This window comes from Rhinatrema bivittatum, chromosome 4, assembly GCF_901001135.1.
Source record: "Rhinatrema bivittatum chromosome 4, aRhiBiv1.1, whole genome shotgun sequence".
In the NCBI taxonomy this organism is placed as follows: domain Eukaryota; kingdom Metazoa; phylum Chordata; class Amphibia; order Gymnophiona; family Rhinatrematidae; genus Rhinatrema; species Rhinatrema bivittatum.
This window is the reverse complement of record NC_042618.1, coordinates 255549297-255574586: the sequence shown is the minus strand read 5'-3', so window position 1 is coordinate 255574586 and position 25290 is coordinate 255549297. Positions and strand designations below refer to the sequence as shown.

At 44.2% G+C, this 25290-nt stretch overlaps 1 protein-coding gene across 1 annotated transcript in view; it reads left to right on the top strand.

Moving 5' to 3' along the window:
• The window catches only part of ATXN10 (ataxin 10), a 434387-nt gene that overhangs the window by 362380 nt on the left and 46717 nt on the right, over positions 1-25290 (top strand). Inside the window, 1 exon segment of the mRNA XM_029600055.1 lies at positions 10442-10505. Within this exon segment, the coding sequence (XP_029455915.1) occupies positions 10442-10505 (64 nt within the window).

Genomic DNA, 25290 nt, shown 5'->3' with positions numbered 1-25290 from the left:
TATCTGAAGGTTTCTAAATCTTTCAGGAAGATGGATCGCCTGTTTGTCTTCCATGGTGGAAGTAAACAGGGTGAGCCAGCTTCACGAGCTACAATAGCGCGCTGGATTAAGGAGGTAGTCACAGCCACATATGTGGATGCTGAGCAGCTGTTTCCTAATCAGGTTAGGGTTTATTCCACTAGGGCTCAGGCAGTGTCATGGGTGGAAGTTAGATTATTTGCCATTGACGTTTGCCGAGCTGCGATGTGGTCCTCCTTACACACCTTTTCCAGGTATTATCATCTGGATGTGTGCAGCCTCCTGCCCTGTTTGGGAGTAGCTTTGGTACATCGCACTGGTTTTGGATTCACCTGTCTAAACACTAAGAAATGAGAAATTACTACTAACCTAATAATTTCCTTTTCTTTAGTATAGATAAGTGGATTCACCTTCCCGCCTTTGGTTGCTGGAAGGTTATGTTTGTGTCGTCCTGCATGACTGTGTGTTTCCAGGGGCTACTGGTAAGTGTTAATCCAGTCTGTAGACTAGTGTTCATATATTCTTTGTCTGAGCTAAGTGTTTCCTATTGGCTGAGTGCTGAAATCATCTGTTATTAAGAGTTTTGTTAGTCTTTCCCGAGCTGATGTCACTGCAAGGGTATATATACTGTGATGTCAGCTTTGCTCCGTCTCCATCTGCTGGTACAGGTGCATAACCCACTTGTTCTGGATCCACCTTTTGTTTTATGTAACCAATCATTGAGTTATAATTATGAATGTCATTTTGAAACCATTGTGATCTATACATGGAACACCGGTATATAAAATGTCTAAATATATTAAAGAAAAGGAAATTATCAGGTAAGTAGTAATTTCTCATTTTTTATTTACATGCTCTACCCCACTCATGATTTTCTAGACCTCTGTCATATCCCCTCTTACTCTCATAGGGAAGATGTTCCATCCCCTTTATCATTTTAGTTGCTTTTCTCTGTACTTTTTCTAGTTCTGCTATATCTTGTTGAGATGTAGACACAATACTGTAGGTACAGTTGCACCATGGAGCGATACTGAGATGAGGTGATATTCACCGTTTTATTCTCCATTCTTTTCCTAATTATTCTCAACAGGTTTTTTGGGGTTTTTTTTTTTACCACTACCACATACTCAACCAAAGATTTCAATGTATTGTCTGTGATAATGCCTAGATCCTATTTCTGAGTGGTGATGTCTAATATGAAACCATTTTGGATTATTTTTCCTTATGTGCGTCACTTTGCACTTGTTCACATTAAATTTCATCTGCCATTTGGATGCTCAATCTTGCAAGGTCTTCCTGCAATTTCTTGCAATCCACTTGTTTGAACAACTTGGAATAGTTTTGTATCATCTGCAAATTTATTTGATCACCTCATTCATTCCTTTTTCCATATCATTTATAAATGTGTTAAAAAGCACCAGGTCCCAATACAGATCCCTGGGGTACGTCACAATTTCCTTTCTTCCATTGAGAAAACTGATCATTCAGTCCTACTTTGTTTCCTCTCTTTTAACCAGTTACCAATTAACAATAGGACATTGCCTCCTATCATAAGATTTTTTACTTAGCTAAGGAATCTCTAATGAGAAACTTTGTCAAATGCCTTCTGAAATTCCACATATATTATATCTAGTGGCTCAGCCTTATCCATTATCCATAGATTGGTAAGGTTAAACTTACCTTGGGGAAACCCATGTTGGCTCTGTCCAATTAAATCTATCTATATGTTCAGTAATTTATCATTTAGAATAGTTCTTATGATTTATTGCAGCACTGATGTCAGGTTCACTGGTGTATTGTTTTCTGGATCAACCTCTTTTTAGGTATTGGCATTACACTGGCTATCCTCCAATCTTTAGGTACAAAAGATGATTTTAATGATAGGTGACAAATTACTAGTAATAGGTCTGCAGTTTCATCTTTTTGTACTTTAAGAACTAGGGGGTGTAAGCCATCTGGTCCAGGTGATTGTTGCTTTTTAGTTTGTCCATTTGACCTATTATATTATATTAACTATGGCTCCTGAAACTGCTATTAATTGCATCAGTAGCATGGGTTCTTCTTAGTGTTTGGGTAATTGCCAGGTTCTTGCGGCCTGGTTTTTGGCCTCTGTTGGAAACAGGATGCTGGGCTTGATGGACCCTTGGTCTGACCCAGCATGGCAATTTCTTATGTTCTTATGTTCTTATGCCATGTTCTGACAGAAAATTACTTAAATATTTGCTTCATACAAAATCTCTCCTTTTCTTCCAATTTCTACACTTTCCTTCCTCCCTGTCCTGCCACAAAATCCCGTTTTTAGACCTCCCTCTGCAGACATGACTGGGGGGGTTGTGCTGTTTTAATTCAATGTCATGTTGAATCATGGGTGTCTGTCATGACCTGGCTCCTGATTCAAGAAGCACAAGGGGATTTTTAAGAAACTTTATTAATGAAGGTAATAGACAAACATACACCTATTGGTTATTAAGGTTTCTACAGTAGGAAGTCTAAAGTGGTGAAACTAAATCCTTTTCTCATTTGTCTCATGTTCAGTGACATGGGATGGTAAAGAAGGCACCACATGGGTCATTGCCATCAGATAACTTGCAATCTAAGTAGGGACAAGAATATTAAAAATAACTTGCCCAAGGCCACAGATGAGTAGAAGGATTTAAACCTATGATTCTAGGTATCATCAGCCAAATACAATTCTATGGGTTATTCCTGTGTACCCTGGCAAAAGAACATCAGCAAAATGATCTCTGAAGGATAGTCCATTCTGCTTTCTCAAACAGAAGAGGCTGTTTCTGTGATTTTGCTTCTAAATGGCAGTGGATGTGGTAAAAAAAATGAAAGTACTGCAGATTGTGCATAAATATTTCTTAAAAATGGAAAAAATATTTCTTAAAAATGGAAAAAACGTGCAGAAAACTGAACCCAAATTAATAAATTAGATATCACTTGAAACCTTTCTAATTTTATGAGATGTAAAAAGCTAAAATGCCTTAAAGGAAAAAAAGCATACATATTTGTGTAACATATAATTTTCTGGCAAACGTGATCAATATATAATATAGCTGTACTCTTTGATTCAGTACCTATGACATGCAGAAAGGATATTTGCTATTACAGCTATTTGACTACTAGTTCTATTCTTAAAAACACTACTACTGAGATTGGTGAATACTGCTGCTGAATTTGACATTCATTTCAATCATGCTATACCTTACTGCATGGATTTTGCACAGAAAAATTTGTGGACATATATTTGTTGATATGATAGACAAAAAATGGGTTAAATTAGTACAAGTTTTAAACATGAGCAGTAATGCCATTTGTCAAGGTTTTAAAGCAGAATGAAATCCCCATGTAGTTACCAAGCGCATTCAGACTAAAACACTTGGCGGTCAATGCCCTTATCCTAGGACAAGCAGGATGGTAGTCCTCACATGTCAATGACATTATCCGATGGAGTCAGCATGGAAAACTTTTGTCAAAGCTTCTAGAAGCTTTGACCAGCAGACTGAGCATGCCCAGCCTGCTACTATCCGCATGTCCATGCAAGGTTCCCCTTCAGTCTCTTCTTTTTGTAGTCGTGGAGCTCTCCATTTTTCTTGTTTTTCTCGACAAATTTTGGGTTTCTGCTTATCTCCTCGTCGGGTCCCCCATTGCGGTCTGTGCCTTCTCAGTGTGGTAGGTTTTTCTATTGCCTTTTTTCCAACTTTGCAGTCGATTCCTGACTCTCGCCTTGAGGTGACTGCCGGTCATTGACCACTCACAAGGTATTTTCATGGCGTCGACCGGTTTTTCTGGTGACCCCAGTGCCCGCGGACAATGTCTATCACAGATCCGCATGAGGTTTGCATCCTCTGCATGGGGGCCCCGCACAATGTCCGTGGGTGATGTCTGTGTGATCAGATGACCCCCCCCAAAGGGTGTTGGGCGTGCCTTGATAAGATGGAAAAAATTTTCAGTGCCCCGAAGTCTGCTCCTTCTACTCCTATGTTTGTCCCACCGACACAGAGAGGTCATGGGGAGCCTTTTGACACGCTTCCCCTGGCTGTTCATCTCATTAGTACCTCCAGGGATTGAGAGGAAGTGGAAGATCCTCGATGGTCTCACTGATCTCCCATCGGGAGATCAGTGAGACCATCGGGATCTTCACTTCCTCTGTGCTGGGGAAAGACTGGGCTGAGCAGCAAAAGAGATCCTGCAAGCATCGCCACCGGTCATAGTCAACACACGGCTCTAGTTCCAGGGTGGCATCAGCGGCAGCTGAGCCGCCACCAAATTGACACCTACTGTCAGAGGCCCAGTCCTCTGATCCCCCTGGTAGTCCTAGGTGTTCCCCACTGACAGCGGTGCTGGGTACCGTGCTACCTCGAAGGCCCGAGGAAGAGCCGGTGATGCCTCGTCTCCCTCCATCAGTTCTGGCCACTCTGTACTTTCAGGAGGAGTTACAACGTAGGGTGCAATCTGCTGTGCTTAAGGCTCTCCAGAGTGTTGAGCTGCCAGTGCTCCTGGTCCCCATATCATGCCTGAGCCCCCGCCGTTGATGCTAGCACCCCTGTTAGAGCATCTGCGCGCCCTTTCCCGACACAGCCGATGCCAGACCATGGTTCCCTGAGCCCTTGCCAGGGTCCTTCCGGCCTCCCATGATCTCCAGTCCCCTCGATGCCAGGGGAACTGTGTATTCCTGTGGTGCCCTTGAGACCTCTGAAGCCTTTGGAGCCTGATGCCCCTCACAGATCTCGCCCACGGCATGCTGGTCCTAGTGAGGAGGGAAGGGCCTTACCACCTTTGGGGCAATGACTCCATGGACTCGTCCTCAGATTATTTGGACGACCCCCCCTCTCAGAACCTCTCCCTGGAGGAACGGTGCTGAGGACTTGTCCTTTGTGGGGTTTGTCAGAGCCATGGCTGAAATGATTCCCTTTCAGCTGCTTACGGAGGAAGATGAGTGACATAGGATGCTGGAAGTACTCCAGTCGACACTCCTAAAGGGATCATGGCAGTTCCTATCCACGATATTTTTAAGACCCTCCTCCTCCGAATGTTGGAGCCCCCCATTTCCTATTTCCCCCATCAATAGAAAGGCCAATGCCACCTACTTGGTGTAACAGGCCATGGGGTTTGAAAAAGCAGCATCTCCCCCCACCACTTGGTGTCGTGTAGTCTGCCCCCTCCAGGACGTTATCACAGGGAGCTCGATGCCCTAGGCAGGAAAGTTTTTCAAGATGCCATACTGGTGGCCAGCATCACCGCCTATCAGCTTTATATGACCCAATATAACCGCAATCTCTGGAAACAGGTACAGGACTTTGCTGAAGGCCTGCCTTAACAGCAGCAAGAGGCCCTCTCGGCCATTGCCCTGCTGCGTCTTGAAGCGGAAAAGCATAGGTGCGTTCCACCCATGATGTTTTCAAGATGGCAACACGCGTGGCAGTGGTAGGCATCGGCGCCAGGAGAATAGCATAGCTCTGGACCTCTGACCTTCAGCTGGAGGTCCAAGATAGTCTAGCCGATCTCCCCTGCACAGGTGTCATCCTCTTTGGGGATAAGGTTTGGGATGCAATGGCGCAATTGAAGGACCATCATGATACTCTTCAACAGCTGTCTGCTAGCGCCTCTAAAGGCCCATCCTCGGCCAGGAAATTCTCCAGGCCGGGTTCCCAGAGCCCTTTACCGGCAGAGGAAATACTATTCTCCAGCCTCCCAGGCTCGAATGCCATGCACTGTGCCAGGGGCCATCCTCATCAACAGCAAGTGCCTAGACCCCAGCTGGTGCCCCAGCAAGCTTCCTGGCTAAGGGCTTTTGACTGGTGGCGAGGGAGCAGAAGTCAGTTGACCGTACCCCTGGCATCAGATCTCCCAGTTGGTTGCAGGCTCATGAGCCTCGCCCATCGCTGGGAAGAGATCACGTAGGACTGCTGGGTCCTCTCTATCATTCGTCAAGGTACCGTCTAAATTTCAGCCAACTCAGACATTTCCTCCATGTCCATCGTGGAATTCATCCACCCAACAGGTCATTCTTCAGACGGAACTCTCTGCTCTCCTTGTAGCAAGTGCAGTGTAACCAGTCCCTCGCCATCATCAGGGCCAAGGGTTCTATTCGAGGTATTTCCTCATTACGAAGAGAAATGGTGGTATGGCCCCATTCTCGACCTCCGAGCGTTGAACAAGTTTATCGTAAGAAAAAAGTTCAAGATGGTCTCTCTTGGCACGCTGATCCCACTCCTCAGAAGAAGACTGGCTTTGCTCCCTCGATCTCAGAGACTTAGGCACACATTGCAATTCTCCCCAGCAACTGGAAGTACCTTCGTTTCGTGGTAGGGGAAAGCACATTACCAGTATAAAGTGCTGCCCTTTGGACTGGCATCGCCCCCCCCCCCCCCACACACATATTTTTCCAAATGCCTAGTGGTGGTGGCGGCCTACCTCAGGCATCTCTCGGTGCACGTGTTCCCCTTCCTGGATCCCTGGCTGGTCAGCAGCAACTCCCACTCTGGAGCCTTGCATGCTCTGGCCTTGACACTGCAAACTGCAGACAGTAGGGTTTTTATAAACATCCCCAAGTCTCATCTCTGCCCTTCTCCTGAGCTGGACTTCATAGGTGCCAGCCTGGACACGATGCAGGCAAAAGCTTTTTTTTTTTTTTTTGCCCAGAAACAGGACGATCGCCCTTGCCTTGCTGGCTGCCCTTGTCCGGTACAGCTGGAGGATGCCAGCTCGCCTTTTGCTCTGCCTGCTGGGCCACTTGGTGGCCTCTATTCATGTGACCCCCTGGGTCTCCTCTGCATGAGAGCTTAATGGGACCTATGGACCCAGTGGCAACAGGCTTCCCAGGATCTCAAGACTCTTGTCGCTATTATGGACCCTCTAAGAGTGTCTCTATCCTGGTGGGAAGATCTTTCCAACCTGGAAAAAATGACTTCCCATCCAACCCTCTCTGCCCCTGGTGATTCTCACCACTGATGCTTCTCCTCAAGGTTGGGGATTCCATGTGAACAGTATCCACACGCAAGGTCTCTGGACTGCCTCCGAAGCCCGCTATCAGATAAACTTCCTGGAGCTTCGAGCAATTCGGTACACTGTGTGGGTGTTCAGAGACCAGTTGTTTTCCAAGGATGTCCTAATTTGGATGGACAACCAAGTTGCGATGTGGTATATCAGTAAACAGGGTGGCATGGGTTTGTTCCTCCTCTGCCACAAGGTGGTACAAGTGTGAACCAGGGCCCTTTCACAGGGAATGTCTCTGCAAGCGACGTACCTGTCGGACCATCTCAACGTGCTAGCGGACTGCTTAAGCCATTCCTTCCAGCCACATGAGTGGTCCCTCAACTCGGAGGTAGCGGCCAAGCTATTTCAACAGTGGGGTATGCCAGATGTGGACCTCTTCACCACCCCATACCACCAGAAGGTGAGCAGTTATTGCTGCCTGGTATCTGGGGGTAGCCAACCGGCCTGCATTGCCTCCCCCCCTCCACTGGGGGAGGTACCTGCTGTAAATGTACCCCCTCTACCGCTCCTCTTGAGGACTCTGCTGAAACTTCAGCAGGAAAGAGGGACCATGATACCTGTGGCACCTTCCTGGCCCCGGTAGGGCTTGTTCCCACTTCTGCAGTACCTGTTGGTGCGGGCACCCATCCGGCTGCAGATGGCACCCGTTCTCATCTCACAGAATCAGGGTACATTGCACCATCCGAATTTCCGGGTGCTGGCCCTCACAGCTTGGATTTTGAGCACGTAGTCCTCCAGCCTTTGGAGCTCTTGGACTGTGTCTCCCAGGTCCTGGTGGCATCTCGAAAGCCCTCCACCAGGAAGTCCTACGGCTTGATGTGGAAAAGGTTTTCCATCTGGTGCATAGCTCATGATTTGGATCCTTTTTCATGCCCCCAGTCCCGGCTGTTGGACTACCTATGGCATCTGTCCGAGTCTGGGCTTCAGACTAGCTCAGAGTGCACCTCAGTGCAGTCAGCGCTTACCATCGCGGTGTCGCTGGCACGCCCATTTCGGTCCAACCTTTAGTGAGCCATTTCATGCAGGGCCTCCTCTAGCTGCAACCCCCTCTTTGGCCTCCAGTTGCATCTTGAGACTTCAGTGTTGTCCTGGCGTGGCTCATGCATCCTCCTTTTGAGCCGCTGCAATCCTGCGAGCTGAAGTTCTTCACCTGGAAAGTCATATTCCTGGTGACAATTACTTCAGCTCGTAGGGTCAGTGAGCTTCAGGTTCTGGTTACGTATGCACCATACACGTAGTTCTTTCACGAACGTATGGTCTTGCGTACGCATCTGAAGTTTCTGCTCAAGGTTGTGACTGATTTTCATATCAATCAGTCCATCGTTTTACCCACCTTCTTTCTGAGGCCTCATTCCCACCCGGCAGAATGGGCTCTTCATACCTTGGACTTAAAAGGGCCTTGGCATTCTACCTCTATCGCACTGCTGGCCACAGACAGTCCACCCAGCTCTTCATGTCCTTTGATTCCAACTAGCTGGGAGTGGCGGTGGGTAAACAGACCTTGTCAAACTAGCTGGCGGATTGCATTGCCTTCTGCTATGCAGAGGCAGGCCTTCCGCTAGCCAGCAGGGTAAAGGCTCACTCTATACGGGCTATAGCGAAGTCGGTGGCGCATTTGCGTGCAGTCCCCGACGTCAAGATCTGCCGAGCCACAACCTGGAGTTCTCTTCACACGTTTGTGGCTCATTATTGCTTGGATAAAGACTGGCATTAGGACAGTGCCTTTGGTCAATCTGGCCTGCACAACCTGTTCCAGGCCTGATCCCAACTCTTCTTGCCTTTGTGGTAACCAAACAGTCCCCTGCTGTTCAACAGCGCCGCAGTTGTGTTGTGTCCATTGGCAACTTGTTCAGTTGCTGTTGATCTCCTATTAGCAGGTGCGGTCTGGAGCTTGATATTCACCCACATGTGAGGACTACCATCTTGCTTGTCCTAGGAGAAAGCGCAGTTGCTTACCTGTAACAGGTGGTCTCCTAGGACAGCAGGATATTAGTCCTCAGGAATCCTGCCTGCCTCCCCATGGAGTTCGGTTCTCCTTTCGGTTTGTTTCATTTTTTCACTTGTATTTTTGCTTTGTTGTGAGACAGAAGGGGGAACTCGCATGGACACGCGGATAGTAGCAGGCTGGGCATGCTCAGTCTGCTGGGCAAAGCTTCTAGAAACTTTGACAAATGTTTTCTGTGCTGGGTTCCATCGGCTGATGTCTCCCATCTGTGAGGACTAACATCCTGCTGTCCTAGAATACCGGTTACAGGTAAGCAACTACGTAACATGTTAATGCTATTGCAGATATAATCATGCAGTAAAAGTACTGTTAGTATATGTAAACTAACTTGATAGTTTTAATGCAGTGAGATAAACATATGCAAATCACGTCATTACCTATTAGTGCAGCAAAAAATATGCATGGAAACTGCTTTGCAAACACATTAACAAAAATTGTTCTATTGTTTTGCACATACTTTAGTATATGTGAAACGCATGACTCATTTGCATATCATTAACATTAGCCTTTATTATTTATCAAACACTACTTTTGTGTGTAAACAGCTATTGCTAGTACATTTTAATACTTTGACCCTTAGTTTCCAGTTGTCAGAAATTCAAGCAAACATATATATAAATGTATAGTTGTAATTACATTTTACAAGTGCCCTATGCTTATGTGAAAACTGAGACTCTGACAATCAGGCCGATTTTGTAAAGTGCACTCGGCCATGCGCAGTGTTTAACACAGTTGGCCAAGTGTTTACGATGCGCGTCTACTACCCCTTATACTGTAAGTGGTTTAGCATGTCAAAAATGCGCGGCCAAACCCCCTGGAAACTAGTAGCGCTCATCACATCCAAATGCATGTTGAGGGATACCGAAAGTAAAAATTTGCGGCCAATCCGCACATTTTACGCTCATAAATTAACCCTTGCTAAGGGCAGGCATTAATTTATGAGCATCCTGAAAAATTGTACAGAAAAGCAGAAAATACTGCTTTTCTGTACACCCCTTGACTTAATATCCTAGTGATATTAAGTTGGAGGAACCAAAAATTTTTAATAAACAAAAAATGTGCCATCCGGTTAGGAGAGTGGACGCTCAATTTTAAGTGTCGGTTTTCCTAACTGATGGCTGTCAGTGGATTTGGAAAACCAACGCTCGTAAAATTGAGTGCTGCTTTCCTGAACCTGCTGGCAGTGCCAACCTCTCATGGGCCAAGGAAGTGCTAAGGGCGTGTAATCATCCCTAGCGTCTCCTTTTAGCGAGACTCCTCATTTAAATATAGGATCGCACGCACAGGAGAAGTGACTTGGGCGGGAGTTAGGAGAGCAGGCGCTCAACACAGAGCACCCATTCTCTGGCGTTTCTTACTGAATCGGCCTGAATGTGGGAGAGGTTGTGAAATGTCTTTTTTTTTAATGTATTTCAGGTTTTCCACTTAGATGGCATTCCATTAATCCTTGACAACTGCAGCATTGATGACAACAATCCATGTATCCTTCATTTATGTTATGACATTACAGTCTAAATTTTCATACCATACATTGACAAAACTATTATATGTGATGCCTTTCCAGAGTTTTTTTTTAATTTTTAATTTATGAATTTCAGAATAATTACATTCCAGTTATAAACAATCTATAGAGCAAATTTACATCATACAAGTACTCATAATTTTTTAACCATGCAGGAAAAAAATATATATCTATTATTGCTCTATTCTAATTACAGGTAAATTAAGAGACTCCTCCCTAGAAATATTGAGCAATTGTACCTAAGAATAATTTCCAAAAACATAAAGAAAAAGTGCTGAGAATACCCCTATATTTTTTCTACCGGTTTTAAAAACCCAGTAGGTTTCTAAGTTGCCCTGGATTGAAAAAAGAATAATCTTTCTCCCCAAATTTGACAATACGACAAGGATATTTGTCCACAACTTCCTTTCTTAAAACTAAGAACTCCCTTCTACATAACTGAGTAGATCTAATCAAATCTGGAAACATCCAAATCTTTTGCCCGTAAAAGGAATCTATTACAAAAGAAATATTTCAATATGTTATCCTTATCAGTTATAAAGGCAAATATATAAGCAAAATACCTTTTTTTTTTAAATTTATTTCTAACTCTTCTTGTGATTTCTCAAGTAAATCAGAAATATTTAAAGAATCTTGAATTTTATCTTTCTCCTGTTTCTTTTTCCCCCTACATTTAAACAGTCACTTAAAATCTTACAGTATTTTCAAGATTTTCTAACTTTTTTTGGACTTCAGATTCAATTTTAATCTGACACTGTACCTTTTCAACTTGTAGTACCCTAGTATCTCTCTCATTTATCTTTTTATCTTGAAATTCTAATTTCCGACTTTTACTGAATCATTAGTTTCCCTAACTTCCTTAGTAAGTTTTACTATAGATCTATCTAATTTTACCATATAAATCCCATAAGGTTTCTAATGTTATATTACCGGGTTTCAAATTAACAGGTTTAATCATCATTTCTTTTTTTGTAAGTTCAATCAATTTAGGAGTACTTTCAGCTCTAGCATTTACTAAGATATTTTCATTTCCAGTAAGTTCTGATTCTTTAAAAGATATTTGTAATTCTGATTCCATGGCAGTTGCTCCTTTATGATCTTACGAGATTTCTCTTGTTAAATCCAGTTCTTTAGAAATTCCTTGGTTAGTTCCAGGCATTCTTATAGGGGAAAACCCTAGCATGCCTGGTGGTGGTATTTCTGGAGCCCCCGGACTTAAGGATGTTTCATTGACCATAAGGGGAGGGTTTTGCTCTAACTCTCCCCTAAAGCAGTCTGTCCCACAGGGGTTATTAAGGGGGGTCCAATCCACTCTGAAATAGACCTTTGCTTGGGATCAATATCAACCATACTCGAGGATGGTCTTATTTTGGCCTTTCTCTTCATGATTGGCATAACTCAAAGGTAATATCTTCTTAGCAATAGGCTCCTGTCTCATTGGTTGCAGCACTTATTTATACAGTGAAGTCTCTTAGGGGGGGAAGTAGCAAATGAAATATATAATTAGGTAAGATTGAATTTACATACCAGTGGAAGCAGCAGGATCGGCAAAGTCAACTTCAGTCAACTTCCAGGCAAAGCCAGCCTTTGCCACGCGCCCCTTAGGTGGCGCAGGCCGGTTTTTATCGGTCCTCCTCTGCGTCACCCGGCCACTGGTTCCGTCTAGGCTGGAGTAGTCTCCTACCCCCGGTAAGCTCGGCTTGGCAGGAAATATTCCAAAAACGAAAGTCTAAGAGGCAAACTTACAAGCTGCTTCCCTCTGCCTTTCCAGAGTTTAACACTAGAAGTTTGGGTTTTTTTGGTTTTTTTTTTATCATAATGAGATCCATTTTCAAAGGGTTTGTCAGAGTTATTTATCTGCATCATCAAGCAGATAAATTTTAACTAGGTGTAATTTATTGTCACGATAATATTTAACAAGATAAAAAAGTGTTGGGGAGATGGAAGAGGAGGCATTCTGGAGGCTTGGCTAAAATTTATCTGGCTAGTACAAATATTCCGCACTAACAGGATACACTTAGGGGTCGATTTTAAAACCCGCGTGTGTTGATGTACGTGTATTCCCCGGGAAAGCATCCAATGGCGCTCTACCAGCCTACCCCTTTTGGATTTTCCGGCATTTCCGCGTGTATCGGGAGATACACTAGTGGTGGGGGCCATTTCTAAAATGCACTTGGCACGCGCATGGCCCGGCCAGGCACATATCTCCTGGATTTTACATATGCTGGGCTTTTAAAATTTGGGCATTAGCTAGGTAAGTCAGGTCAGAGAAAACAATCTTAAAGTAACCTGGGTAACTTTAATCAAGAACATTCAGTGTAATACTTACCCAGAAATGTTCTGTGGAGTATCCAGATTAGTTACCCAGGTAACTTTTATGTTCCCCAGGTTACTCAGTATGGACATCCTAAATTTTTTTCTCTATAGCATAAGTAGAATGACACATACATAATGTCTTTGTTATATGCTTTTAGGTTGTTTCATCAAATGCAAAACTTACAACATATATCATTACATCTTGTATCATTAAATATGTTAAATAGAAAGATAGCTATTCAGCAACTTCACGAAGGAAAGGGATTTATAGAATCTCCAGCTTACTGAGATTTTTCAGAGCTTCATATTTATTTATTTAGACATTATGTACTGTCGTTCCAAGTCAGAAATTTTGCAGAGTTGAGGCTTCATATCCCCTATTTATATTCTGATTTCACAATTCCTTATGGTTGTGGCATCTCACTCCCTCCTTTACTTACTCTTTCTGCCACCCCTTTTGCTCGCTCATTCAGGAAGAAATCAGATAATCAAAAAGACAAGGAAACTCTAAATTTAGGTACTACATATCTGCAGCTGTTGCTTCATTGAATTGTAATTATTTTTTAATTTATTCGAATAGCAGTTTGGATCCATCTGGGCATTCCATAAACATTGTAAAGTACTATCACTGCCCCAAAGTGAGTGACCCCATCCTGTCTATAAAAGAACATGGAATGATCTGACCTCACTAGATTTTTAGAGTGACATTTTTGTTGTCATAGGATAAGGTTGAGTACATAGTTGTCACCTCTATTAATGATGAATTAATTTTATATGGTGCCGGGGAGATGGGGGCAGTGCTCCCTTCCTTGCACAGATAGCAGATGAACTGGTCAAGGAGCTTGTGGTGGCCGCTGCCACTGGCACCAGATCTAGGGATTTGGCAGATCCTTGAGCCCCAGCAGGGCTTGTGCTGTTGCGCCCGGAGCCCTTTGCAGGGGTCCCTTAGGACGGTGCTGTGGCTGGATGGGAGAGTCCCATGGCCAGTCACTGTCCCCATGATCCAATTGGCGGAGGCGGGCAGGGCCCTGGGGGAGGCCAGAGCACAGGTGTTTGAGCAATGCCTGACATTCGTCCTTATCCTTCGTATAGTGGACTAGTGGCCTACGGTCAGAGCAATAGGCCCTGAACCAAGGAAGCCAGAGTTCAATTCCCACTCAGGGATTGCTAAAGGCAAATTCTCTCTCCCTGCAGTGAATAAACCTTTTCAGAGGACTTTGTTCTGTTTAATCGAGACCCCCCAGGCTCGTTGTGCAAATGGGAGGGGGGAAAAGTCAAATCAGTTGGAGAGCGCATTTAGAGGATCCTATTCGATGGCGGGCTTCATGATGGGACTGAGAGGCCTCCTCGTCGGGGCGGTGGAAATGCATCCTCTACATTTAGGGTGACTCTTCAAATTGCTGGGACGGCTGGTCTGGGAGGAGGTGGCCGGGATGGCTGCTTGGTCAGAGAGGAGGTGACTGGGATGGCTGCTCGGTCAGAGAGGAGGGACATCACCACCTATCCCATGATTTTTACTTTTCCTAGAAGCCTCTCATGAGGAATTTTGTCAAACGCCTTCTGAAAATCCAAATATACTACATATACCAGTTCATCTTTATCTACATGTTTTATTAACTCCTTCAAAAAAGTGAAGCAGATTTGTGAGGCAAGACTTGCCTTGGGTAAAGCCATGCTGACTTTGTTCCATTAAACCATGCCTTTCTATATGTTCTGTGATTTTATTTATTTATTTAAAGTCTCTTTTATACCGATGTCCGTTCACACATCGTATCGGTTCACAATAAACAAAAACTTTTAGGCGGAGCCTTTACATAAAACAGGAGATATACAGGTAACTATAGGGAGGAGCCCTTACATATATCTAGCGGAGAACAAAAACCAGGGGAAGGGTCAGGGTAGGGCAGGGACAAGGATAGAGGAGGCAAAAACAATGGGTTAAAAAATATGAATTATATACAGGTATATACAGTAGCAATAAGATATATACAATTACTAAAAAACATAGCTTTAAATAATATGCAAAATGAGGGACATAACGTAATCCGTATTCCGTGTTCAAACCGCATTCGTAGACGTAGATCGCAAACTTACAATATAATGGATATTTATGTAATAGGGGGTGTCATGTTGTAGGCTTGCTGAAAGAGCCAGGTTTTCAGTTTTTTCTTGAAAGTGGGTGTGTATGTCTCCAGGCGAATATCATACGGTAAGGAGTTCCAAATGGTGGGGCCGGCTAGAGAGAAAGCTCTGCTTATGGTGGAGGACAGTTTGAATGATTTGATGGATTGGGCCCGTAGTGTTCCTTTTGATATTTTGATATTTAGAACACTTTCCACTATTTTTCCAGGCACTGAAGTCAGGCTTACTGGTCTGTAGTTTCCCGGATTGCCCCTGGAGCCCTTTTTAAATATTGGGGTTACATTAGCCACCCTCCATTCTTCAGGTACAATGGATGATTTTAATGATAGGTTACAAATTTTTACTAATACATGTAGGTCTGAAATTTCATTTTTGAGTTCCTTCAGAACCTTGGGGTGTATACCATCCGGTCCAGGTGATTTACTACTCTTCAGTTTGTCAGTCAGGCCTACCACATCTTCTAGGTTCACCGTGATTTGGTTCAGTCCACCTGAATCATTACCCATGAAAACCTTCTCTGATACAGGTATCTCCCCAACATCCTCTTCAGTAAACACTGAAGCAAAGAAATAATTTAATCTTTCCACAATGGCCTTATCTTCTTTAAGTGCCCCTTTAACCCCTCGATCATCTAAAGGTCCAACTGACTCCCTTCACAGGCTTTCTGCTTCGGATATATTTTAAAAAGTTTTTACTATGAGTTTTTGCCTCTACGGCCAACTTCTTTTCAAATTCTCTCTTAGCTTGTCTTATCAATGTCTTACATTTAACTTGCCAACTTTTATGCATTAACCTATTTTCTTCGTCCCAAGCAAAACTTACTGATTCCTTTCAGCTACCAGCAAGGTGATCCTCTCCTCTCAGTGCTCCCACTGGATTGTGAATTACTGAGCTCTTCCCTTGCAATATATATGGGGGCCAAAGCAAAAAACTTGCACTGAAAGTGGGTGCTGTGTATTTAGTGCCCGCTTTCATAACGTGCCCCCAGGCACCTCTCCTGGGGGCGCGATGTAATATATAATTTAGGGCTCGCCCTGTCGAGGAGCCGCAAGGGGCGATTGCGTGCCCCTAGCACCCCCTTGACAGCGCGAGCTGGAGAGAGGTCTGCTGTCCGTGGCTGTCCGCTGGTTAAGAAAATGGACGCTGAATTTATCAGCATCCCATTTTCCTAACCAGTGCACATGCCCTTTAAACCCCTGTGACATCATTTTAAAGGCTACTAAAAATACCTTGTTCTCTCTGGTCAATCTTTCTTTGCAGGAGGGGTGTGTCCCAAGCTCACTTTAAAACAAAAAAAAAAACCTTCTAAGACTTCTGTTAAAAAAAAAAAAAAAAAAAAAAAAAAAAATCCAATCTTAATCCTGCAGATCATGCAAACTACAGACCCATTTTATTCGCTATCCAGAGCCTTTGATAGTGGGAAGAATGGATTTATGGTTTTGGTTTCCCTAGGCATTTTTGTTGCTTTCACACCCCCACCTCCTGGAGGAGATTCATCACAGCTGGAAGGCAGCAAATCTTAGCCAGCCTGTTGCCCCTATATGTTTGCTTCCCTAATCACAGGCATAATTGGTGCCTATTGACAAATCCAGGGCTGGGTAGTGGTGGTATATAAATAGTGTATACCCTGGTGTGAAATAAATGGCCCTGTTAGATATGGAGCTATACATGCTTCCTATATTTCATTTTCCACATAATGCCTTGGATTGTCAAAAGAATTCTGAGACTAATTTTTAATTGACTTTCTCTTTACATCCATACTATTACATGATGGTTCTCTGGCAGAAGAACCAGCTGGATCATCCAGAGGACCCAACAGAGACACGAGCCCAGCAGCTCCACCTGAAGAGAAAAAAAAACTCATGAAAACATAAATGTAATTTTTAAAAAAATTAACATTTTACAATGAAATTTTTACTTTTTCTATTTTTCTAAGTGTAATTATGTTTGAGGTTGTGTATGGTGCCAAAAAATGTATTGGACATATTTCTATGATTGAGAGCTCTATGGCTTAAATTACATAAATTAGTTTGCGTTCAAGTAGGTATAGTGTTAGAGTACGAACAATAGATACTGCTATAGCATGGGAGTGTGATAATGTCCAGTGTCGGCTTCCATTACTTGTATGTGGCCATAATTGCATTAAAACATGACAGCAGAAAAAGCTTCTGGCCTATCTACACTGACAATACACACTAACTATTCAGTTCCACCGTACCTACCACTCTTTCAGAGATCTCTTGTGCTTGATCCATACTTGCTTGAATTGCATTTACTGTACTTTTCTCCACCACATCCACTGGGAAGCTATTCCATGCTCTACAACCCTTTCTGTAAATAAATATTTCCTTAGACTACTCCCGAGTAGTCTACTACTATATTTAAACAGGGCCACATTTATAGCTCTTGCCTGCATCGAGGAAAGCATTCCCCTCTAAGCACCAGCCAGGGAGGTGGGGTAGGGTGGGAGATCTACCCTCAAAGCTCTGATCAGGCTGTTGCACCAAGCAAGAAAGAAAGCTACAGGCTACAATATAAAAAAAACTAAAATAACATAACTAAGGCTTTGCAATGTTATTCAGCAAAACTGTAGCTTTTTTTAAACTATTATATTAACTAGTTTGGAAGTATAATAGGAAAAATACTGAGGCCAGGATTCTCCCCTTCCTGACCCCAGTACTCTCTCCAGCCCAACTACAGGATCATCCTGCCTATCACTGAGACTTCCTCCCTCCTCCAGCCAGCGTCAGCTACCACAGGCTTATGTCATGTGATGGCAGCTGGCTTCCCCTTCTGCCACTTGGTGGCTGTCTCTTATTCTACCCAAGCAGTGGCTGGCTTCCCATTCTGCCACATGATCGCTGCCTTTGTGCCCACACAGTGGCTGGTTCCCCTTCCTCTGCTGCACAGCAGCTGCCTTTTTTTTTTCTCCACCCATGTGCCTGGCTCCCTCTTCTTCGCCTCTGTGGTAGCTGTCTCGTTCTGTCTGCACACATGGTGGTAGCTGCCTGCTCCTTCCATCTGGCAGAGAGAGTAGGGAAATAACGACGCTGTAACTCCATGGTGGTTTCTGTTCACATTGTCGTTGTCTTAGGCCCACAACACTGGGAGCTACAGGATTGCGTGCCAATCAGTCTATTCAATTAAATCATTTTACAAGGTGAGCAGACTGGATAAAGTGATTCTGTGGCTATTTGTGGTCCTTGGGCTTTAATATGTCATCCTCTGATAACTACCCTCATCCCTTGAATTCTTATTCTAGAGCCTCCTTTTTATTGAAAGAGGTTCACCTCCTTTGCGTTGATACTTTGAAGGTATTTAAATGTTTGTCATATCTCCCCTATCCTGCTTTTCCTCTAGGATATGCATGTTCAGATGTTTAAATCTGTCCCCATTAGCTTTATGGTGAAGACCACTAGCCATTTTAGTAGCTATGCTTTAGACAGACTCCATCCAGTTTATTTCCTTTTGAAGATGCAGTTCCAGAATTGTATACAGTATTCCAACTGAGGTCTCATGAGAGACTTATACAGAGGCAATATAACATCCTTTTTTTCTGTTGACATTCCTCTCCCTGCACACTCAAAGCATCTTTCTGGCTTTTGCCATTGCCTATCAACCTGTTTGGCCATCAATGTGATCACTCCCAAATCCTGTTCTTGTTTATGCATAGAAGAATTTCACTCCCTATACTGGACTGCTCCTTCAGGTTTTTGCAGCTGAAATGCATGACTGCATTTTTTTAGCATTAGGTCTTTCATGCTACAATTTAGACCATTCTGCCAGTTTTGCTAGTTTCCCCATTTTTCTGATTGATTTTGTTGATTTTGGTATTATCCATTAAAATACAGGCCTTTCCCAATGGTCTTTCCACAAAATGTCTTACAAAATGTTGAAAAGGACCATTCCAAGCAAGGATTTCTGTGGCACGCAACTAGTAATGCCCCTCTCTTGGGCATGAACTTTTACTACTGCCCTTTCGCCCCTCTCACAATAAGTTTCAAACCCATTCAGTCACTTTAGGAAGCATAACAAGGGTGCTCAGTGTGTCAAAAGCCTTACTGAAATCCAAGTCCACTACATCTAGCACTGTACCCTGTCCAATTCTGTGGTCACTCTGTCAAAGAAATGGGTCAGATTTGTGAAACAAGATCTAACTGTACTGCCTTGGATCTTGTAATCCGTTGAATTCTTGAAAATGTACTACCTTCTATTTTAGCATTACATTAATTTATTCACCACAGAGATCAGGCTAACCAGCCTGTAGGTCCCAGCCTCCTCCTTACTTCTACTTTTGTGAAGGGGAACCACATCTGCCTGTCTCCTATCCTCTGGAGCTAATCTCAACCCTAAATAAGCATTGAAAATGTCAGCCAGTGAAGTTGCCAGAACTTCTCTAAGTTCCCTTCATACCCTCAGATTTCACCATCCTGCCCCATTGCTTTATCTACTTTATGCATGCACCTCATAAAATTTGTGCTTTGGAAAATATAATGTCCTAAGATTCTTAGGAACCATGCTTTCTGATCATAATTTCATGGTATGTGCACAAGTGCTTGCATGCTTTCATACATTGTAAATGTGAGAGACAATGTCAAAATGAGAGAAGATAAAAACATTGGTAATATGAGAATAGTGGCCTGGATGTGGAGGATGACTGGTCTACCAAAGCACGTTTTAAACATCAAGTGCCATGATCACCTATAAAGGGTTACATTTTCTTTCAGAACTTTTGTCCTTAAGTAAATGCAGCAGATTTATTTTATTTATTTATATTTATTTTTTAGAGTTGAAGGTTTCTTCATATTTCCTCATCATAGCATGTGATAAATTTCCTGTTTTTGACATGAGGGAAAAAAAACTGTCAGTTCCAATAGGTTGTAATGTAAGCTGCATGGGTGTGGCAGCGCTGCAGCCATGATATTCCAGCCCTAGAGAAACTAAATATATTTGAGTCTGAGGGCTCCAGGAGGTGAATAATATGTGTAGGACTTCACTGGGATCCCTACAAAGGAATATTGGCCTAGTGATTTAGGTCAAGGCTGTTTAGAGTAATATACCACCTTTTCACAGCCCCCTACAAGAGTTTGCTGTAACAATTTATTCCTACTTGCAAAAAGCAAGTGACCTATGATATCTATGCAGATATTTAGTTTGTATTTAGAGAGAGGAATGTGGTTTTAGGGGGTTTTTTCTTAAATTTCTAGAACTAAAGTAAAGAGTGACTTTCAAATTGTACCCAGTGGTTGGTAATACATCTTTAGTAATTTTTGCAGTTAATTATTCTGTTCTTTTTGTTTGGGAGAAAGGGGTTTTTTTAGCCAGCCTTCCTTCCCAGAGAGAGGAATACAAATATTTTTTGGTCATTTTGGTGTCCCTTAACCCAAGGGATTCCCTTGCCTTTCTGGCAATTGGAGAAGCAATAGATACCGTGTTGATATCATCACCAGGAGCTTTAAGAATCAGCTGCAGTTCTAGCTGCTCAGAGACAGCTAAAAATGTACCCTGAGGGTACAGGTAAAACAGAGGCTAAAACTGGAGAATTCAAAACCAAGTAATGGGTCCCAGATATTTTGAAGAGGAGCACAGCAATGGTAGATAATGACCCCATGTTTCACAGGTTTATCCAGGGAGGCTTTACTTTCTAGCCAAAGATAAAGGAGGGATCCTGAGGAGAGATTACGGGACTACGGATTTTTGTAACTTTTAAGTTGCCATAAGAATTTAACTAAAGCGACTTGTATCATATGTGAATGGTTGAATTATTTCTTCAGTAAAGTTTGTTGGAACATTAGTGTCTAGCTTTTTCCACTGGCACTCAAGATAGATGCTACAGTTGATGCTCAGGGCTTCTGAAGTTTATCCATCTCTTCTATGGAGAATCCTCCTTCCAGGGCTTGAAGAAATGGAGTAGTTTGGATAGAGATTTAGCCCTTATTTTGAGTGTACTCTGACTATCTGAAGATCACCCTGGTTGGGGGTTACAGATATATACAGTATATGTGTGTGTGTGTTTCCCACTCTGGTCCTAGAGATACATCTAACCAGTCTGGTTTCCAGGATAGCCACAATAAATATGCAGGAGATAGATTTGCATGTGCTGACTCTCCAATATTTACAAATCTATCTTTGGATATTTATTATGGGTATCCTGAAAACCAGACTGATTCGGTGTTCCTCCAGGAGAGGATTGGGAAATACTGGTTTAGGACATTAATGAAGTGTCTAGTGATGCTGTGTCCTGGGCATACCAAATATTTTAACACCTTGAATATCTCCTGATATTCCTGTTTATTTTAGTTGCTGTTTAGGGAAACATGAATATCCTCAGACAGTGACCTTCTGAAAGCCATCAAAGATTTGGGAGTAAAGGTATTCATAGGCTGGCAGAGTACTCCATGTATCCACTAGATAAAGAGTTTGTGCAGAGTTGCATCCAGCTATAGAGGTATACAGGGAAGAGAAGTGGCATGGTCTGCTGCAGCTGGCAGAGGTCATCCTACTAGTTGATCAAACGAAAGTAAGAAACTGCCTTAAAGCAGCCAGAATTTGCAAACCTGTATGTGGAGGTGGCTGGCCTCAAAGCAAAGCTGGAGTAAGGGTGGCACATCCTTTTGGAGAAGCTGGAAGGATGTTTCAGAGATGAGCTCTAATAAGAGGGAGGAGGAAAAAGCTCGAGAGGGGGGGTATGGTATAAAATGATACTGATACAAAAGAATCAGTTCTTCGGTAAGGGCTCACTGTTTCAGTTTACAGTGAATGTGCATAGGAGAAATTTTCATTTGAATTGTTTTGGTTTTAAAAAAATTCCTATTTTGTTCCAAAATACTCATTTGTTTCATCATTTGTTGGAAGTTTATGCATAAATTTGTACTTACACGCAAAAAATATGATTTTATGTACATACAAAATGATGAAAACTAACAGAATGAATGCCCATCCCTACTTCACATTCTATGAGCTATGCTTATCCATTTCAGGTTTACCCTGCTAATTATCAGTGTGTGACTTGTACATAGCAAGGCCGTGAGGCATTTAAGTCTTAGAGAATTGGTTTTTGTTTTTTGTTTTTTTAATAAACTGTTCCTTTTTGTGGCTTGAAATTTATACTGATCCTACTTTAGGATGTTTACATTTTGTTACTGGATCATTTTTTCCAGTCAAGTTATACTTCATCAGCACATCTGCATCATTACTACTAAGTAGTAATATACTGGGATTCCTCTATGTAACAAATACACGGATAACCAGTAGTTCCTGAACATACCCAGACCAGTCCAGACCAGTGGGTTATGCACTCCCACCAACAGATGGAGGCAGAGAAAAAAACTTCGAGGCACTGCTATATACCACTAGTGCCACTTGCAGCTCCTCAGTAGGGCTCCACGAGGTGTGAGGTTCCGATCGCGAGCCATCCTTTGGGTGGAGCAGGGCAAACGAAGGGTTGGACGCCCCCGGCTGTAGAGCCCCCGGATTCCAGAGAGTTGGATAGCCAGGGGACTGGTTCCCTCCATGCCCCGAAGCCCTCTTCCAGCGCCTCCTAAAGGAAAGTACCCCTCTGGGTTGGTTTTTTTTTGTTAGAGTAAAAAAAAAAAAGGACTTTTGCCTTCAGTTTTTTTTTCTCTACAGGGGCTTTTCTCTGAGGCTTGCCATTTCAGGCAGTGCTCTGCTGGGGGGGGGTAGGAGCATCCTAGTGCCCAGAGCCGCTTTGGGTCGGGAAAGCAGCTCCTGGGTGCTTTTGTCCTCAGGGCAGGCGTCCTGAGGGCCTGGGCAGTCAAATTGGAGGTTTGCAGTCATTTTTAACTGCTTCCTTCCTCCTCCGCGGAGCACTGAGCCCGGGCTATGTTTGGCGTGGGCGCCATTTTGTTTTTTCGTGGGTCCCACGCGAGTGCTCAGCCTGACAGATTTTCTTCCATCTGGGACTCCAGGGGAGCTAGGGGAAGGACTGCCATGTCTGAAAGTGCCCTGGTGGAGGTCTGTAGGGCCTGTGGCCTGGTTTTAGAGTTGGATGCTCACTCTGTGTCTCATGTGCTGCGGGGGGGAGGGGTTATCTGCCAAGGACCAGAAGCCCAGAAAGCCTAAGCGTGTGCCTGGGGGACAATCGGGAACGAAAGGTAAACCCCCGGGGTCGATGGATATCCAGGGGAAGGAAGCTCACTAAGTCCGTCCCATCCCCCCCACTTTTCCTGGCAGTGGTAGAACCGGGCCAGGGAGACCAGAAGGATACAACTTCGGATTTCAGTAGTGATGATGTGAGACCCAGAGGTTTCTCCCCGGAGTTTGAGCTACTAATGCATGAAGCCTTACTGGCCAGGAAGGCTTCAAAGAGGAGGTCTCAGGACAGCGCTGGTGGCTCTGCCAAGCGTCTGAAGTCACAGGTTCTACCTTCTCCGGGCTGTCAGGCACAAGGGAGCCGTGGAGATGCGGGGACCATGGGGGACCCCCTGTTGGGGGATCTAGCCACGCCTCAGGGTGACACTGACCCCGATTCGGACCCAGATGCTGGCAGGGACAATCCGTTGTTACCTGTACGTACCAGGATCATTCCAGACGGTGGGTTATGTCCCCCGTCCAGCAGATGGAGTCAGAACAAAAAATTCCCAGGGGAGGTCCCTTATAGCCACGCCTCCCCTGGCTCAATCCTCAGTATAGTTCTGACTCCAGCAGATGTTGAGCAGGGGACACTGCGGTCCCCAGCATCAAGCCTTAGGGTTTTCTACTTTCCTAATTTATTTTATTTTGCTGTGAGGGATCAAGTTGCTTGCTACTAAATTTATTTTAACTATGTAGTTTTAGAAAAAGCAATTCCTTTTTGTTCCTCAGAGAACAATTTTTTTTTCTTGCTGACAGGCTGTGTTTCTGTCTTATTTTTCTTTCTTTCCTACCTCTTCCCTTTTTTATCACAGGGTTGGAGGTAAGTGTTTAATTTTTGTTTTAGGGCGTCGTTTAGGGGAAAGAAAGAACTATTACGGGGCTTTTAGGTCCGAGGGAGCACATCGGTGGTGCCGATCCCTCCCCTTTTGCCCGAAGCCGCTTGTACCCGCCCCACCCTTGAGGTGGACGGCAGTCCGAAGTTTTTTCTTCCCGACCCGCGGCCCCGCGACGTAATATTCCCCTGCCGTCGAGAGGTCACATTCCTCGACGGTTTTCTAGGGTCGGTGGGTGGGTAGCCGGGCCGGACCTTCAGTCTCTCTGTACAGTTTGTCTGATTTTTTTCGCACGCTGCCCCCCCCTCCCCCCCCGTCAGGCTTCAGTTCCTTACTACGGTAAGCAATTTTACCTGCTCCGACCGAAAATTTTTTCTGTCAGTATGTCTTCAGAAGGGGAAGACAGCCCTCCTGCGAGGGAGGTCGAGCGTCTTCAGGACCGTGGGGAACGAAAAAGACACGCTCCGTTTCCGTCGTCCGCGGCAACGGCGGCCATTTTGTCCTCAGCTACAAACGACGGTTTCTCTGAGGAGAATACAGACGCTCAATTTTCTACTACCCTGCCTATCTCTGCTGCCGGAGTTCAGCCTGTGTCTCGGCCTGGGACATCTTCTCATGATTTTTTCTCTCCTGAGTTTGTAGTTCTAATGCACAGAGCATTTGTATGCAGCAGAGACAGCTTTCTGGGGGGAGGGGGTCCTCCTCCAGCTAAGCTGCCTTGTACGATACCTTCCCTGGGAAGTCTCTTTCCCCAAGGTGACACCTCTCCTCCGAAGGGACGCCCAGGAATTTCTGGGGGTTCCCTGCCCACTCCAGCAGCTCCGCAGCCAGTAGGGGGTGGAGATCCCTCTCTGGATCCACTCTCTGATGATCCTTCCCTGGTGGCTCATGTTGAGGGAGATGATCCCAGGGTTCTCAGAATTTTTCAAGCTGGAGAGCTAGAGGAACTTATACCACACATCCTACAGGAGATGGATATTGACCCTCCTCCGGACCCAGTGGCTCCAGATCCTAATATTAAAAAGGGGGATCCTCTTTTAGCAGGTCTTCGTCCACTAGCAAAGGCTTTTCCTACGCATCATTCTATCCTACAGCTAATTTCCAGGGAATGGGACACTCCTGAGGCTAACCTTAGGGTTGGTAGAGCTATGGACAAATTATATCCTTTGCTCGGTCCTTTCGAGGCCGTCGACCCGGTAAGGATGGTCAAGGTGCGGGCACCTCGGCTAAATCGTCTCAATGATGCCAGGCGGACCCACGAGTCGATTCCCCGGCTGGGGGGTCAACTTGCGCTCTTCTGCAAGGCGTGGGTCCAAATAACCTCAGACCAATGGGTTCTAAGTATTCTAAGACATGGC